This window comes from Pongo abelii, chromosome 14, assembly GCF_028885655.2.
Source record: "Pongo abelii isolate AG06213 chromosome 14, NHGRI_mPonAbe1-v2.0_pri, whole genome shotgun sequence".
Taxonomy (NCBI): domain Eukaryota; kingdom Metazoa; phylum Chordata; class Mammalia; order Primates; family Hominidae; genus Pongo; species Pongo abelii.
Genome location: NC_071999.2, coordinates 41789782 through 41804232, shown reverse-complemented (window position 1 = coordinate 41804232; position 14451 = coordinate 41789782). Strand labels below are relative to the sequence as shown.

The 14451-nt window shown below is 39.3% G+C and overlaps 1 protein-coding gene across 1 annotated transcript; it reads right to left on the bottom strand.

Moving 5' to 3' along the window:
- Positions 1-1651: 1651 nt before the first annotated feature.
- Positions 1652-11575, bottom strand: RFXAP (regulatory factor X associated protein). The gene is made up of 3 exons (XM_002824177.5): positions 10827-11575; positions 5240-5347; positions 1652-3111 (listed from the first exon to the last, which is right to left on the bottom strand). The coding sequence occupies exons 1-3, from the start codon at positions 11424-11426 to the stop codon at positions 3001-3003; spliced, it is 819 nt and encodes a 272-aa protein (XP_002824223.2). The 5' UTR covers positions 11427-11575; the 3' UTR covers positions 1652-3000.
- Positions 11576-14451: the final 2876 nt, after the last annotated feature.

Here is a 14451-nt window from a genome sequence, read left to right as displayed (position 1 = left end):
TTCACCACATTAACCAGGCTGGTCTCAAACTCCTGATCTCAAGCGATCTGCCTGCCTAGGCCTCTCAAAGTTCTGGGATGACTTTGGTGAGCAACCGTCCCAGCTGCTACTAGCCGTCTCTTTCACTGACTTTAATGTATCTTCCTAATATTTTCTTTCTAAAGCCCCTTACTACTTCCTGCACCCCACATTATCATATGACTTATTTTCCAACTTTGCTGGAAAATGGAAGCTTGAATTCCTTTATGTTCTTATTACTACAAATAGACATGTATATTTATCATATCTCCTCAAATGAACTGGCACAGAATCACTTGTGCCATATTTTGTTAGAGCAGTCATAAGCCTGCCCAGATTCAAAAGGATAGAAAAGAAAATTTATATCTTAATGGACAACAATGCATAAGAGCATGTGGGGTGAGAGACACTATGCAGACATCTTTGAAAAATATGGTCTGCCACACCTAGCTTGAAAGCGTTTGCACAGCTATCTTAAATCACAGTAATCATATACAGAACTGTGAGAAATAATAATTGTTTCAAGCCATCAAATTTTCAGGTGATTTGTTTTACAACAATAAATAACAGCTAGGTGTATCAGTTACCTACTGTCACAAAAATGCTGCATCTAACACCTACCCCAAAACTCTGTGGTTTACAATCATAATTTATTATTGCCCACAAATCTACAGGTCAATTTGGTGGCTCTGCAAATTTGGGCCAGGCTAGGCTGATCTCAGTTGGTTATCAAGTGTATCTGCGGTCAGCTGGCAGGCTGGCTGGACAGCTTATCTAGCATAGCCTCACTGACATGTGTGGCTGGTTGCCAGCTATTAGCTGGCACAATACAGGTGACTGGACTATGTGTCTCATTATCGAGGAAGCTAGGCTGGGCTTCTCACCATGGCAGCAGGGTAGGACTCTAAAAAAACAAGTGGAAATGTTCAAAACTTTCAGCAGTCTATTCAGAGCTGGCATCTTGTTATGTCCTCTGCATTTTATTGGCAAAAACAAGTCACAAGGCCAGTCCTCTAGATTTAAGGGGTAGGTAAATAAATTCAAGCTCAATGGGTAGGAGGAGCAGCAAAGTCACATGGCAAATGGCATGAGTAAACACAAGGATAAAAAACTGGAGACACACTGCAATACATCTACCCAAAATAAACCTTATTGCTTTATTGATCATTTTATAAGGTAAAAAATGTCTAATGTGGCAGACAAAAATTAAGTTGTGTTGAATATTGTCCTATTATTCTTATCCAAATTCATGAACAGACAGCTACCTTATCCTAAAAAATATCCTTGGTAAAGATTCTGAGCCTCTCAGTTATCTATCCCACGTCTGACAATTACTCATCATCACAAAGTTCTTACAAATATTTAAATTCAGTCCCTTTTCATTCAGCTCTCACTGGGCTATTATTTTCCCTCCTTTCCCATTTCCATCCATTTCCCATTTCCCTCCTTTCCCATTATTCCATCTAAAGAAGCATAAGCTAATGTTTTTCACCATAAAGGGTAACTTAAGCTTCAAAAAAACTCTCAATATCGTAAGTATGAGAATAAACTAACAGTTAATAACAGACAGTAGATGAATTCCTCTGCATCTAGTAAGAATAAACTAAAGAACAGAATAAAGAAATCAGCCAACTCAAAGGTCAACAACTGGACTTTAATGAATTAATTTTGTTAAAAGTGTTTTGAACAGATATGCAAGTAAAAATACACACATTAAGAAATGAACAAAAACATTCTTGGTCTCCATAAGTACTTCTTAGAACAGCCATGATTAAGTTGAACTTTAATAGAGTTTAAAAAACAAGTAACAAATTTTTGTATAGTTAAACTTGAGACACATACATTTATATCCTAATATTGGATATACTCTCTTGACATTTAATTTGTTATTCCTATTGGTAGGTTTGCCTTTTTGAAGTTTTAAAGTTTTTCCTAGGAGAAAGTATAAGAAAAAGGTATCCAGATTACCTATCATTTTTGAACATTACTTAGGAATAACAGTTTTCAGATAGCTAAATTGTGAAAAACAATGACAAAATGCTGGAGTGTTAGTTTTATTTTCAGGATCTCCTTTTTGAAAAGGATCTTTTTCATTTTGTTTAATAAAAAATAAGTATAAGAAAAATAATTTTGTCTTGGCATTGGTGGGCTGAGATCTATACTGTTCACAAATTCAACAAACAAGAAATGTCTGCTTTAAGAGATCAGCACTAACCGGTAACATGAAAGAGAGAAGCCAACTGTAGGAGACACATCCCAGTGTGCTTAGTTAATCCGTCAGGTTTTACTAACACACCTCTGAAAAGAGATGCACATCCTAAATTCACAGATATTAGACAACAATCACTTTCCTTACATCTATATAAAATGTGCTTACCTCTTTGACAGCTTCAGTCTTAACTGCAAAGAAAGGTTATTAAGAGAACCCAATTATAGGTGCCCCAACTACATGTTAGCACCACAAAATAGCCATCAACATTTCTTAGGAGTGTTATTGGCACTGCGGGTGAGACAATCTTTAGTATGTGGGACTACCCCTGACACTGCCGAACATTTAGCATTCCTGGCCACTCACTAAAAGCCAGTGGTTTTCAAGGTCACTATGACAATCAAATTGACCCTTGATGAGAACCACTGAGCTAGATGAGTCAAGATTAATATCTATTAACTTTATGACTTCCACAGAAAGTAATCGCTTCATTACCTTCAGTAACAATGACTGAAGAGGAATATATTTTTTAAAAAACATTATAATTAAATGTTATTTTGGAAAGATAAGCTGACTTTTTCAAACTCATAGTAATCTGAAAGATTAGATGCACAAAGTGCAATACTTATTTATCCCCAAATGCACACATACATTTACAGGAAAATGTTTATGTTCTACAGGCATATATTATTACCCCATTTATGTCTGGTAAAAAAATATGCTCATCTATTACAATAAGATAAAAACCATGTAGATGCTCTTGATAAGTTCCCTCACATTGATGCTCCTGGAAACTGCTGCTGTCTTTGCTCCAAAACTTGCTGATTTAATAGTTGTTGCTGTTTCTGTAAAAACTGCACTACTTCTGGACTTCTTAGTAATGACTTAGAAAGAAAAGAAAAAAATTATTAATAGCATTAATCTGTGTGATTAGACTGTTTTCATGCTATGAAATTACTCTAACGTGTCCCTACATATGATACAATATGTTCACAAGAATATGCCTGAATCAAAATCACTTTTACATCTGATGCACTGCAACTAAGCTGCAAACTAAAAATAATGTGATGTCACACATCAAAATACTAAAACCTAAAAATAACGGGTGAAGTCTGTTATTGGTGACTTTGTGCAAAAAGGAAACACCTTCTCTAATATGCTGGCAAATATACTCTCTTGAAATATGTAAGAACAAAGAGCTAAAAGTAGCACTGACCCAGGATTATAGCAAGAAAAAAAATGGAGATGAAAGGGCGCCACATGTGAAAATAGCAGCTAAATGCCAGTTTGTACATACATATAAACTAGTGCTAGAAGTCAAGTTTCTCATTAGCCAACTAAGTCTTCATAAAGAAATTAAAAATTGTGTGTATAGGTGTGCATATATATATGTATATATATATATCGGTATATACCAAAATTTCAGGAAAAAAACTAATATAACTGCTCTAAAACATCCAATACCTTTTTGTACACTCATCACTTTAAAATATAGTTGTAATAATATAACAAATATAACAGACCATGATTAACGTATTATTATTAGAGACAGGGTCTCACTCTGTTCCCCACGCTGGAGTGCAGTGCTGTGGGCATAGCTCACTGCAGTCTTGAACTCCTAGGCTCGAGCAATCATCCTGCCACAGTCTCCTGTAATATGTTTTTATAATAAAATACTTACATAAATTTATAAAGAAAAAAATCTTTGGCCCAATAAGCTGCAAAAAGATAAACTGAATAAAGTGAACATACTATCATCAAATACTGACTTTCAGATTATATGTATTATATCTTAGTACATTTTCTATTTATTAAATAGTTTTGTTTAAAATTCATCTTAGCTGTTATGACACTGTTGGACATTTAGGCTGTTTCAACTACCTTTTTTACTATTTATGATAAATATATTCCTGGCAATACCTTTATGTTTAACTCTATCCATATTTAGGATTTACGTTCTGTAAATGTCTTCATATTAAATGTGATGTCTGAGTCGAAAGGGATGACTCCTGGTACATATTGCCCAACTGCTTTCTGAAAGTGCCATACCAATATATAATGCCATTAACTACTTGAGAATGCCCATTTCATGAGTCTCAACATCACTGCATCATTGTGCGTAATTGTTTAAATAATTTTCACTTTTTGTTTGTTATTTTTACTGATATTGAATACCTTTCCATATCATTTAATGGTATTCTGCCTTTTTTTTCTGTTTGTATCTTTTGCAATGTATTGAAGCCAAAGGTCTTCCTCATCGAATTATAGGAATTTTTGTAATAACCTTTCTTTGCAGTTAAGACTGAAGCTGTCAAAGAGGCAAACATATTTTATATATACATAAGGAAACTGATCATGTTTAATGATTTATAGGGTGCTCTGTTGCCTAGGCTGGAGTACAGTGGTATGATCATAGCTCATTGCAGCCTTGAACTCCTGGACTCAAGCAATCCTCCTGTTTCAGCCTCTCAAGTAGCTAGGACTACAGCTACATACCATCACACTCGGCTAATTTTTAAATTTTTTTGTAGATGGGGTCTCGCTATGTTGCCCAGAATGGTCTCAAATTCCCAGCCTCAAGTGATCCTCCCACCTGGCCTCCCAAAGTGCTAGGATTACAGGCAGGAACCATCATGCTCAACCAGGAATATTTTATGTGATAAAATACCAGCCACATTAACCATAGTCTTTTATATTTGTTGTACATATTTTTGCTCTAGGTCATTGTGCATTTTGCCACCATTTTTGACCACAGCATTCATTTTTATGTAGTCAAGTTTATAATCTTTTCTCTGTGATTTTGTCTATATAAGCTAAAAAAAAAAAATCTCATTACAGATTTTCGAGGTAAAGTTCCGATTCTTTTTTTAAAATTTTGACTTCTTATTAGGAATTTATTTTGATGTATAGTGTGATGTCATGAGCTAAAAATCTCAAAAATCTCAATAGTTCCATTTATAACAAACAACGTTTGTTAACACATTTATAACTGATTTACAAACAGATATTTACCAGTCTTTTTTGATTTAACACTTGTTCTAAAAGAGTAGGTCTTGCAGGACGATCCCCAAAAGATCCTGTTCTTTGTTTAACAATGGAGAGTATGTTATCTGCACTTTCCTGGGATAAATGATAAAAATGCAAATAAATAAACAGTTAACGTAATAAGTCATGATTACAGGTATTTCAAAGATGTAATGAACAGGTCTTTGCATTTCTTCCTTCATCTTCCCCAGTCTCTGGGAAACTCTGGGAAAGTTCTTCATTATCATAGGCAAAGTATCGGCAGTTAATTTAATGTAACATTTCTCCTCGCTCCCTCTCCCCCTAGATTTTCAACCTGGGTTCTTTAGTCTCTTGGCAGGTCTCAAAATTAATAGTGTGTGTGATAGAGTGTGATACAGTAATAGTGTGAGAGGTGGGCCACTAAGATTGAGGCAGAGTTACTTGTGAGCTATTTTCAATATTACAAAAAATGCCAAGTGGAATTGACCATTCTCTTTATATAATGCTATCCAGGCCAAAACATAATCTGCTTGCCTTTGGATGAAATGTATGAACTCAGAGGCAAATTATATACTGCTCAATAAGATATCTGATAGCTTTTTACCCAATTAGCAACCAAAACAAATGGGGGAGTAGTAAAATATTGTTTAAAGAAGCAATTGATAACCAAAGCTTTCAAAATTTAGATAAACTTGCTTGAAAAAGCACTAGTATAAATAGTCTCCTGCCACCTGTATGAACAAAACAGGTAAATCCTAAAATGATACCATTACCCTGAGATTTCACTGCCCAAAAACAAAATCAGCAGCACTTATTACCAAATATGTACCCCCAGTTACCTGACAGCATCTTAAATACTTGTAATTTTGCTGGCATAACAAAATATTGTTTAGTTGACTGAAATTTTCTGACTCTTACAAAACTATGCCACAATACCACATCCAAAATTCTTACTAAGCAAATATAAAATTATAAATGTTTTACCAGAAAGCCATACCTTACATGAATTTAACCTCTTTGTTCTTTACTTAGAATATTATCTATGCTGTTTTTTTCTCTTGGCCTTCTTTCTACTGGCCTCTGAGTTATCTATGAGAATATCTCCTTAATCTCTTTCATTATGAGAAGTTTACCAACCTGATATTACAAAAATAATTCATCCCTAAACATTTTCGGCCTCAACACATAAAAACTGTAAAAAGAAAATTCTGATACCCAGAGGAAACAAAAATAATTTCTTCCTCCTCCAGCAACCCCCGAGTTGATTTTATTTTTGAGATTCTTTCATTTTTATGTGCAAGATAATGGAATGCTGAAATTGACTTGATGGTACAGTACCCTCTGCCCTCACAACCCCACTATGGAAATTCAAAAGGTTAATATCACAAAATATTAGATACTGAATTAGATAAAGAAGCTTGTAGTGAAAATAACCTTTAGTCATCTAATCCAAACTTGTACAGATGTTGGAATTCTTTTTCAAAAACTTGCAATGCTTTTTGTCCTACAGAGTTTACCAACTTTTGCCACATTTCATTTGGTTTTGAATAGCTCTAACATTTCGGTAGAATGTTAGGTAGCTTTACTTAAGCTGAGCTGAAATACATACTCCTTGTGATTTATGCCTAAGAGTCCTAGTTACCTCAGAACCATGCCATGTAAGTCTACCGCTTCTCTTAAATGATAGCTTTTTAGATATTTAATAAGAACAATTCCACCAGCAGAGGTCAATTCATTTATCCCTAGTCCCTTTATGTGTCTCTCATATAGCATAGTTCTTAGATTGGTGGAGTAGACATTATACACACTTGTTCCTCATTTAACCTTGACTTGTGTAAGAAATATTAATTTTAGATACCTCAATTTCTTTAATTTTTTTTTACCTTAATAAACTCTTCATTGGAATAGAGACCTTAATTTCTAATCTTGCTGCTCACAACATAGCAGAAGACACCATAATCACCTGTCAGTCCTACTATAATAATCTTCGAAAGAGTCTCAAAATCTACAGGCTCTCAACTTTAACCCACTCCATCAGGGTAGGATCCTCTGCTACTTCCTAATTAGATCACTTCATTTAAAGACTCCAAACCCAAATCCCATAGTCTGGCATTCAATACCATAAAAAATTGGCTTCAACCTATCTTTCCAAATTTCTCTCTCATGAATTTTCCACTCAACTATTTTACCTAGAATAGTCCACTTGCTATCTTCACAAAAATGTTTTCTGTATTCCTACTTCTCTCTTTACTAAAATGTGCTTCTCTTTCCTTTTATCTACCAGAATTCTAGGGAAGCAGTATAGTCAGGAGGTAAAAGGGAAAGCTCTAGAATAAGACTGCTTGTGTTTGAGTACAGTACTTGCTGGCTGTATGACCTAGGCCAAATTCTTTAGCCTCTCTGTGCCTCAGTTTCCATGTATGTAAAATATACTATCTATCCCATTGCTGAAGGGTTGTGAGACTCCATTTATAGCTTAACACAGTGCTTGACACATAAGAAACTCAGCTCATTAAGCGTAAACTATTACCCATCCTTTCTGGTTTATACTGAGAGACACATTTCCTCTGCAAAGCCTTTCTGGAGTATCTCAGCCTACAATGATCTATCCTCCTCTGAACTACTAAAACCGGACTATATAGTTGGCTCTTATTATATCCTGGCTGGCACTGTTATTTTCTTTACACTCAATTTAGCAAAGATAAAGACTTACAGATCTTGTTACCTCCTCAGAACTGACAAAGTATCCCACAATATAAGACAAACTGGATAGTAAGCTACTACTATTATTTGTTGCTTATAGCAATTAATTCCCCTCCATAAAAAGTCATGCAAATTATTTTAAAACAGTGAAGCTAGGTGCAGTGGTGAAATAATCCAAGTTACTCGGAAGGCTGAGGCGGGAGGATCACTTGAGCCCAGGAATTCGAGGCCAGCCTGGGCAACACTGTGAGACCCATCTCTAAAAAATTAGATAAGTAAATAAATAACAAAATAGTAATAAGGTTCTTTTTGTGGGAGGTGCAGAGGGAGACTCTAATTCAGTATCTATTTGCCTTTTATACATTTTCCTCACTGTAGATGTAAATGTTAGGTAGTTAAAAAAAAAAAAAAAAGCAAGCAGCCATAGGTTAACTACTTCTTTCTTGAAAATAAGTATTATTAGGCCGGCGTGGTGGGTCATACCTGTAATCCCAGCACTTCGGGAGGCTGAGGTGGGAGGATCAGGAGTTTGAGACCAGACTGGCCAACATGGCGAAACCCCGTCTCTACTAAAAATACAAAAATTAGCCGGGCGTGGTGGTGCATGCCTGTAATCCCAGCTACTCAGGAGGCTGAGGCACAAGAACTGCTTGAACCCAGGAGGTGGAGGTTGTAGTGGGCCGAGATCGCACCACTGCACTCCAGCCTGAGCGACACAGAGTAAGACTCTGTCTCAAAAAAAAAAAAGAAAGGAAAAAAGTATGATTTTTCTCCCTCTCTAAAGAATTCTGAAGTGAATGAGCACCTGTGGAACATACTGAGGAAGAAACTTGATCACCTTTACTAACTTTCATTCTTTTCCAGATGCTTATTTCCCTAAATCCCCGTAATCAGAGATTTGGTAAAACATATTATAAGAATATGGATTGAGGGGGTTTTTAAACTAAGATTACAGAAGTCCTGAGCCCATTAATTAGTATGCAAAATTAAAATTACATAGTGGATTTTTCTAGGAAGAGTCTTCATTAAGTCACCAGATACTCAAAGGAGTCCTCTTACTCCAAAAGAGTAAAACTTAAGGGAAAGAGAAGTCACTCAGTCCTAACCAGTGTGAATTAAGTATGACACACTGGCAACTGCAAATTTTAGAAATATTTAGAATATTATACTTTTTGTTTTTGAGACAAAGTCTTGCTCTGTCACCCAGGCTGGAGTGAAGCAGCACAATCATGGCTCACTGCAGCCTCAACCTCCTGGGCTCAATGATCCTTCCACCTCAGCCTCCCGAGTAGCTAGAACCACAGGCATGTGCCAACATACCTGGCCAATTTTTAAAATTTTTTGTTGAGATGGGGTCTCCCTATGTTACCCAGGCTGGTCTCAAACTTCTGGGCTCAAGCAATCCTCCCTCCTAGGCCTCCCCAAGTTCTGGGCTTACAGGTATCAGCCACTGAGCCTGGCCTAGAACATTACATTTGTAAACAATTACAAGGTCTAATATTTTAGTAATGGAGCACTTCAAGTTCAGCCTGAAACTAAGAAATTTAAAGACTTAGAATACATCCTAGGAACCTAAGACAGCTTGCAGTTTAAAAAAATTTTTTTTGATCACTTTTTTTTTTTTTTTAAGGAGACAGGGTCTCGCTATGTCATCCAGGCTGGAATGCAGTGATGCAAACAAGGCTCACGGCAGCCTCGAACCCCTGGTCTCAAGCAATCTTCCCACTTCACCCTCCTAAGTACAGCTGGGTATACAGGCACTTGCCACCATACCTGGCTTGGATCACTTGTAACAAAATTAAATTTTTCTCTACACTGAGGGATTATATAGCTCTCACAAGAAGAAATATCTGCTTATCTGTGACAGCCTCAAAGTATACCACTAACAATGACAATAATAATGGCTAAGGTTTGCAAACTTTAACCAGTTGCTGGACAGTGTGTGAACACTCAATATGGAATGGCTCACATATTCACAGCAACACTGAATGACACACGATTTTAATGCCCATTTTACAGAGTTTAATAACCTAGTCAAGCCAGAAGGCCAGCAAATGATGCAACAGGGATTTGCACCCAGAAGTCGAACTTCAGAACACTGGTTTTACCTTTGACTTAGTTCAAATCAAACAATCCAAAAGTTTTTTGAGACTTATACCCCATTATCATCCTTTTTTTTTCCCCCGTCAGGGGTACTAAGAAAAGGGGAAGTGAGAACAGGATACTAAGAACAAGGATACTGAGAACAAGGTATATTAAGTATTGGGGTAGTGAGAACATGACAACAAGGGACTTTATAAACATAGGGGTACTGGGAACAGAGTTGTAAGAAAGGGGTACTAAGTACAGGGGTAATACAGACAGGCAACTGAGTATAGCAGTGCTAAAAATAGGGTACTAGGAAGAGGGTTAACAGAACAGGACACTAAAAACAAAGTACTAAATACAGGAGTATTACAAATAGAGGTACTGAGACTGGGTACTGAGAACTGGATACTGAGAATAGAGTAGTGAAAACAGAAAGAGATGACTTTCTCAGAAGTACCAACTTCATCTAGGTTCCTAAGTCTCCTTTAGCGATGAACCAGACCGATCATTTACTCTATTTTCTTCCAGCCATATCCCAGATCTACGACAGCTCTGCCGATGTCACATTATTTTTACTGAAATTTCTGCACCTATCATATGAGTTCAACAGAACTGTTATTGCTTTGCACATGTTGGTATAAACTTTAATTTAGGGCAAACACTCTAATTCTCAACCACTAACCCAGTCACTGCAACCCGGCCCATTTGGAAGTGGGGGGGGCACGCCCTGGAGATGCGGTTTGCGTTAAGATTGGGTTTCTTCTTCCACTTCCCATCCCCAGGCCTCAGCTAAGTCTGATACCTCGAGTTTGACGTTTCCCGCGCTGCCAGTCGAGGCAGTCCCACCGCAGTTTAGGGCCTGGTCGCTCTTCTTCTTTTTATACTTGTCCTTGTACATCTTGTTGCGGTGTTTCTTGCACATCCACGGTTTGCGCTGCTTGGCCACCTGGCTCGTGGTCTCGCTGCAGCCTTCGTAGGTGCAGGTTTTGCTCATGCTGCCCCCACCGCTGCCCCGCCTCCGGGCGCCCCCGCTGCTGCCCTCGCCCCCCGAGTGAGTCTCCTCGTCCTCCAGATCCTCCAAACTAGCCGCGCTCTCGCCTCCCCCCGGAGGGTCCGAAGTGTCTAGCAGGTCCGCCTCGTCCTCCCCAGCCTCCTCTTCGCCATCCCCGGCCCCTTCGCACAGGTACCTAACGGGCTTGCCCGCCCCAATGCTGCCCCCGGGGGTCGCAGCCTCGTCCTGCCCAGCACAGGGTTGCATCACCAGCAGGGTGAATTGCGAGGCCGCGGCCGCCACCGGGGCTGGCGCCAAGGTGGGAGCCGCAGCCGGGGCTAGGGCCGCGGGGTGGGGCACGCCGCTGGCGGCGCCCGGCCCCGCGCCCTCCGCGACACCCTGCGCCTCCATGCTGCTGAGACCTGGCCGGGGTCCACGACCCCGGGCTTTTAGCACCTGCCCGGCCTAACGGCACTTAGCGAACCAAAGACTCAGGACACGCTGTGGTAAAAGGCGCCTGTGCCGCGAAGGCGCCCCGACTGCGCCTGCGCGACCGCAGCCTGCGCGTCAGCGTGTGTACGCCCGCGGGCTGTCAGGGAGCGCGGCGCTTCTGGGGGCGGGGCTGAGCGCACAACCGACGGGACTGACTGCGCATGTGCGGCTGCGGCCCCTTCGGCCAGCTGGGGGATTGGCAGACAGGGTCTCGGGGGCTGTGTCAGGTGAAAACTTGCAGTGGTTGGCAAGGCAGCGCCCTTTTACCTGAACCTATTGTATCTAAAACGGTTCAAAGCATCTTCTACAGGAGTTCCAGTATGCAAATTAGGATTGTTCCTGAGCAGTCTCACGACTTGTGGTGTTAGGATGCTAATTTTATTATTTCCCCCCAAACTGCCTGCAAGGGGAGATCTGAAGCTGCGATGTAGTGGTGTCACAGCCTAGAGCCACTAGCTCGCAGTCCATGAAGGCAGAGGTGGCTTATTTGAAAATAGTGGAGCGGAGAGGAGTGGGCCATACCTTTGGCCGAGTTGTATTTGTACTGAGGGATAACTTTGTTTTTTTCTCCTGGAAACTCACTTGATTGTTAATACTTGCTCTTTGCTGTGGCTGATGAGATAAGTCTTAACGTTTTCGTTTAACACAGTGAAAATGTGTGAAAAGGAATACTGAATGGCAAACGTTTAAAAAAACAATGAATGTTCTATCAGTTCTATCAGTTGCTGGGCAGTTGCTGGTTGTTAAATCTTGGCTTGCCCAAATCCCAGGAGAAAAAATATCCTGCCGTCTCCTGAACTGTTAAGTAGATGTTCTTTTTCCCTTCATCCTATTCTTTCGCCTAGTCAGATTTCCCATCCCACCTACCGGAAAGCAATGACTTTATTCAACAAACTATAAATCCATTCACACTAAGATGTTTGGGTGCTGACATATAGGTAGATCAGTTATGTTTTAAAGAGAGGCACGTGGAAGGGAGAAGGTTTGGAATTAGAGCAACCTAGGTAGTACTGTCCTGTGTGACTACAGCAAGTTCATGACAGCCTCTCCGAGCCTCAGTTTCCTCATCAGTAAAGCCTGCAGTCGGTGGTGTGCTAGGGCCAACTGATGGTAACTGGTTGCTAAAATTTCAGGAATATAATTAGCAGAAAAATTAAACACTGCTATTATTAAAAGTCTTACTACATAAACTTACACTAAGATTATATTAAAAACAAAGGTTACAAATCTCAAAACTCTTCATTTTCTAATTATTTTATTATGTTTTATCATTATCTGTGCTTTTAAGGTTATTTATGTCTATTGTATCTGTATGCGGAAATATTATTTAGTGGTGTGTTACTACACATTTTCCCAACTCCGTCTTCAGTATGTCATGTTGATTGCTTGAAATCAGCCACTATTGGAGTATTTACACCAGGGAAATGATCAAATGCCACAAAGCAGGTTTACACTTATTGTTGATTGTCTCTGCACTTAAGAAAGTGATAGTGAAAATGTTAATGAAGATTAAATTTAAGGCCGGGCTCAGTGGCTCCCACCTGTAATCCCAGTGCTTTGGGAGGCTGAGGCAGGTGGATTACGAGGTCAGGAGTTCGAGACCAGCCTGACCAACATGGTGAAACCCCCGTCTCTACTAAAAATACAAAAATCAGCCAGGTGTGGTGGCCCACACCTAGAATCCCAGCTACTCAGGAGGCTGAGGCATGAGAATCGCTTGAACCCAGGAGGAAGAGATTGCAGTAAGCAAGACTGTGCCACTGCACTCCAGCCTGGGCAACAGAGTGATACTCCGTCTAAAAAAAAAAAAAAAAAACGTATTCTATCTGCAACTGTCACATTGTGAATATCCAATCCCCCCCAACTGAGGAAATATTCTTTCAGTATTTGAAAACTATCCTGCAATTCGGCAAAGAAATTACTTACATCACATCATTGAACAAGTGAAGATCTTACATACATCTTCATTGTTTCACTTTTGTTTATTCTCAATATAAACAAAAATATCTACCAACATTCGTGTCAAAAGTACACTTTATGTCCTTGCCGTCACCAAAAAAAAGAAAAAGAACAAAAAGTACACTTTACTTCTTTACTGAATTGGACAGAAACCAAGCATTTATTCCTTTTTTTAAATGAAAAAATATAACTTTATTCATAAATAATGTTACTTTTTTTTCTTCAACTTTTATTTTAAGCTCAGGGATACATGTGCAGGATGTGCAGTTTTGGTACATAGATAAACATGTGCCATAGTAGTTTACTGCACAGATCATCCCATCACCTAGGTATTAAGCCCAGCATTCATCAGCTATTCTTCCTGATGCTCTCCCTCCCCCACACCCACCTTTAACAGGCCCCAGTGTGTGTTGTTCTCCATTGCGTCCATGTGTTTTTATCGTTCAGCTCTCACTTATCAGTGAGAAGATGTGGCGTTTGGTTTTCTGTTTCTGTGTTAGTTTGCTGAGGATAATGTCTTCCAACTCCATCCATGTCACTGCGAAGGACACGGTATCATTCCTTTTTATGGCTGCATAGTATTCCATGGTGTATATGTATCATATTTTCTTTATTTAGTCTATTATTGATGGGCATTTAGGTTGGTTCCATGTCTTTGCTATTGTGAATAGTCAAGCATTTATTCTTTTTTTTTTTTTTTTTTTTTGGGGGACAGAGTTTCACTCTTGTTGCCCAGGCTGGAATGCAGTGGCATGGTCTTGGATTACTGCAATCTCTGCCTCCCGGGTTCAAGTGATTCTCCTGCCTCAGCCTCCTGAGTAGCTGGGATTACAGGCACCTGCCACCACACCCGGCTAATTTTTGAATTTTTAGTAGAGACGGGGTTTCACCATGTTGGCCAGGCTGGTCTCGAACTCCTGACCTCAAGCGATCTGCCCACCTCAGCCTCCCAAAATGCTGGGACTACAGGCGTGAGCCACCTCGT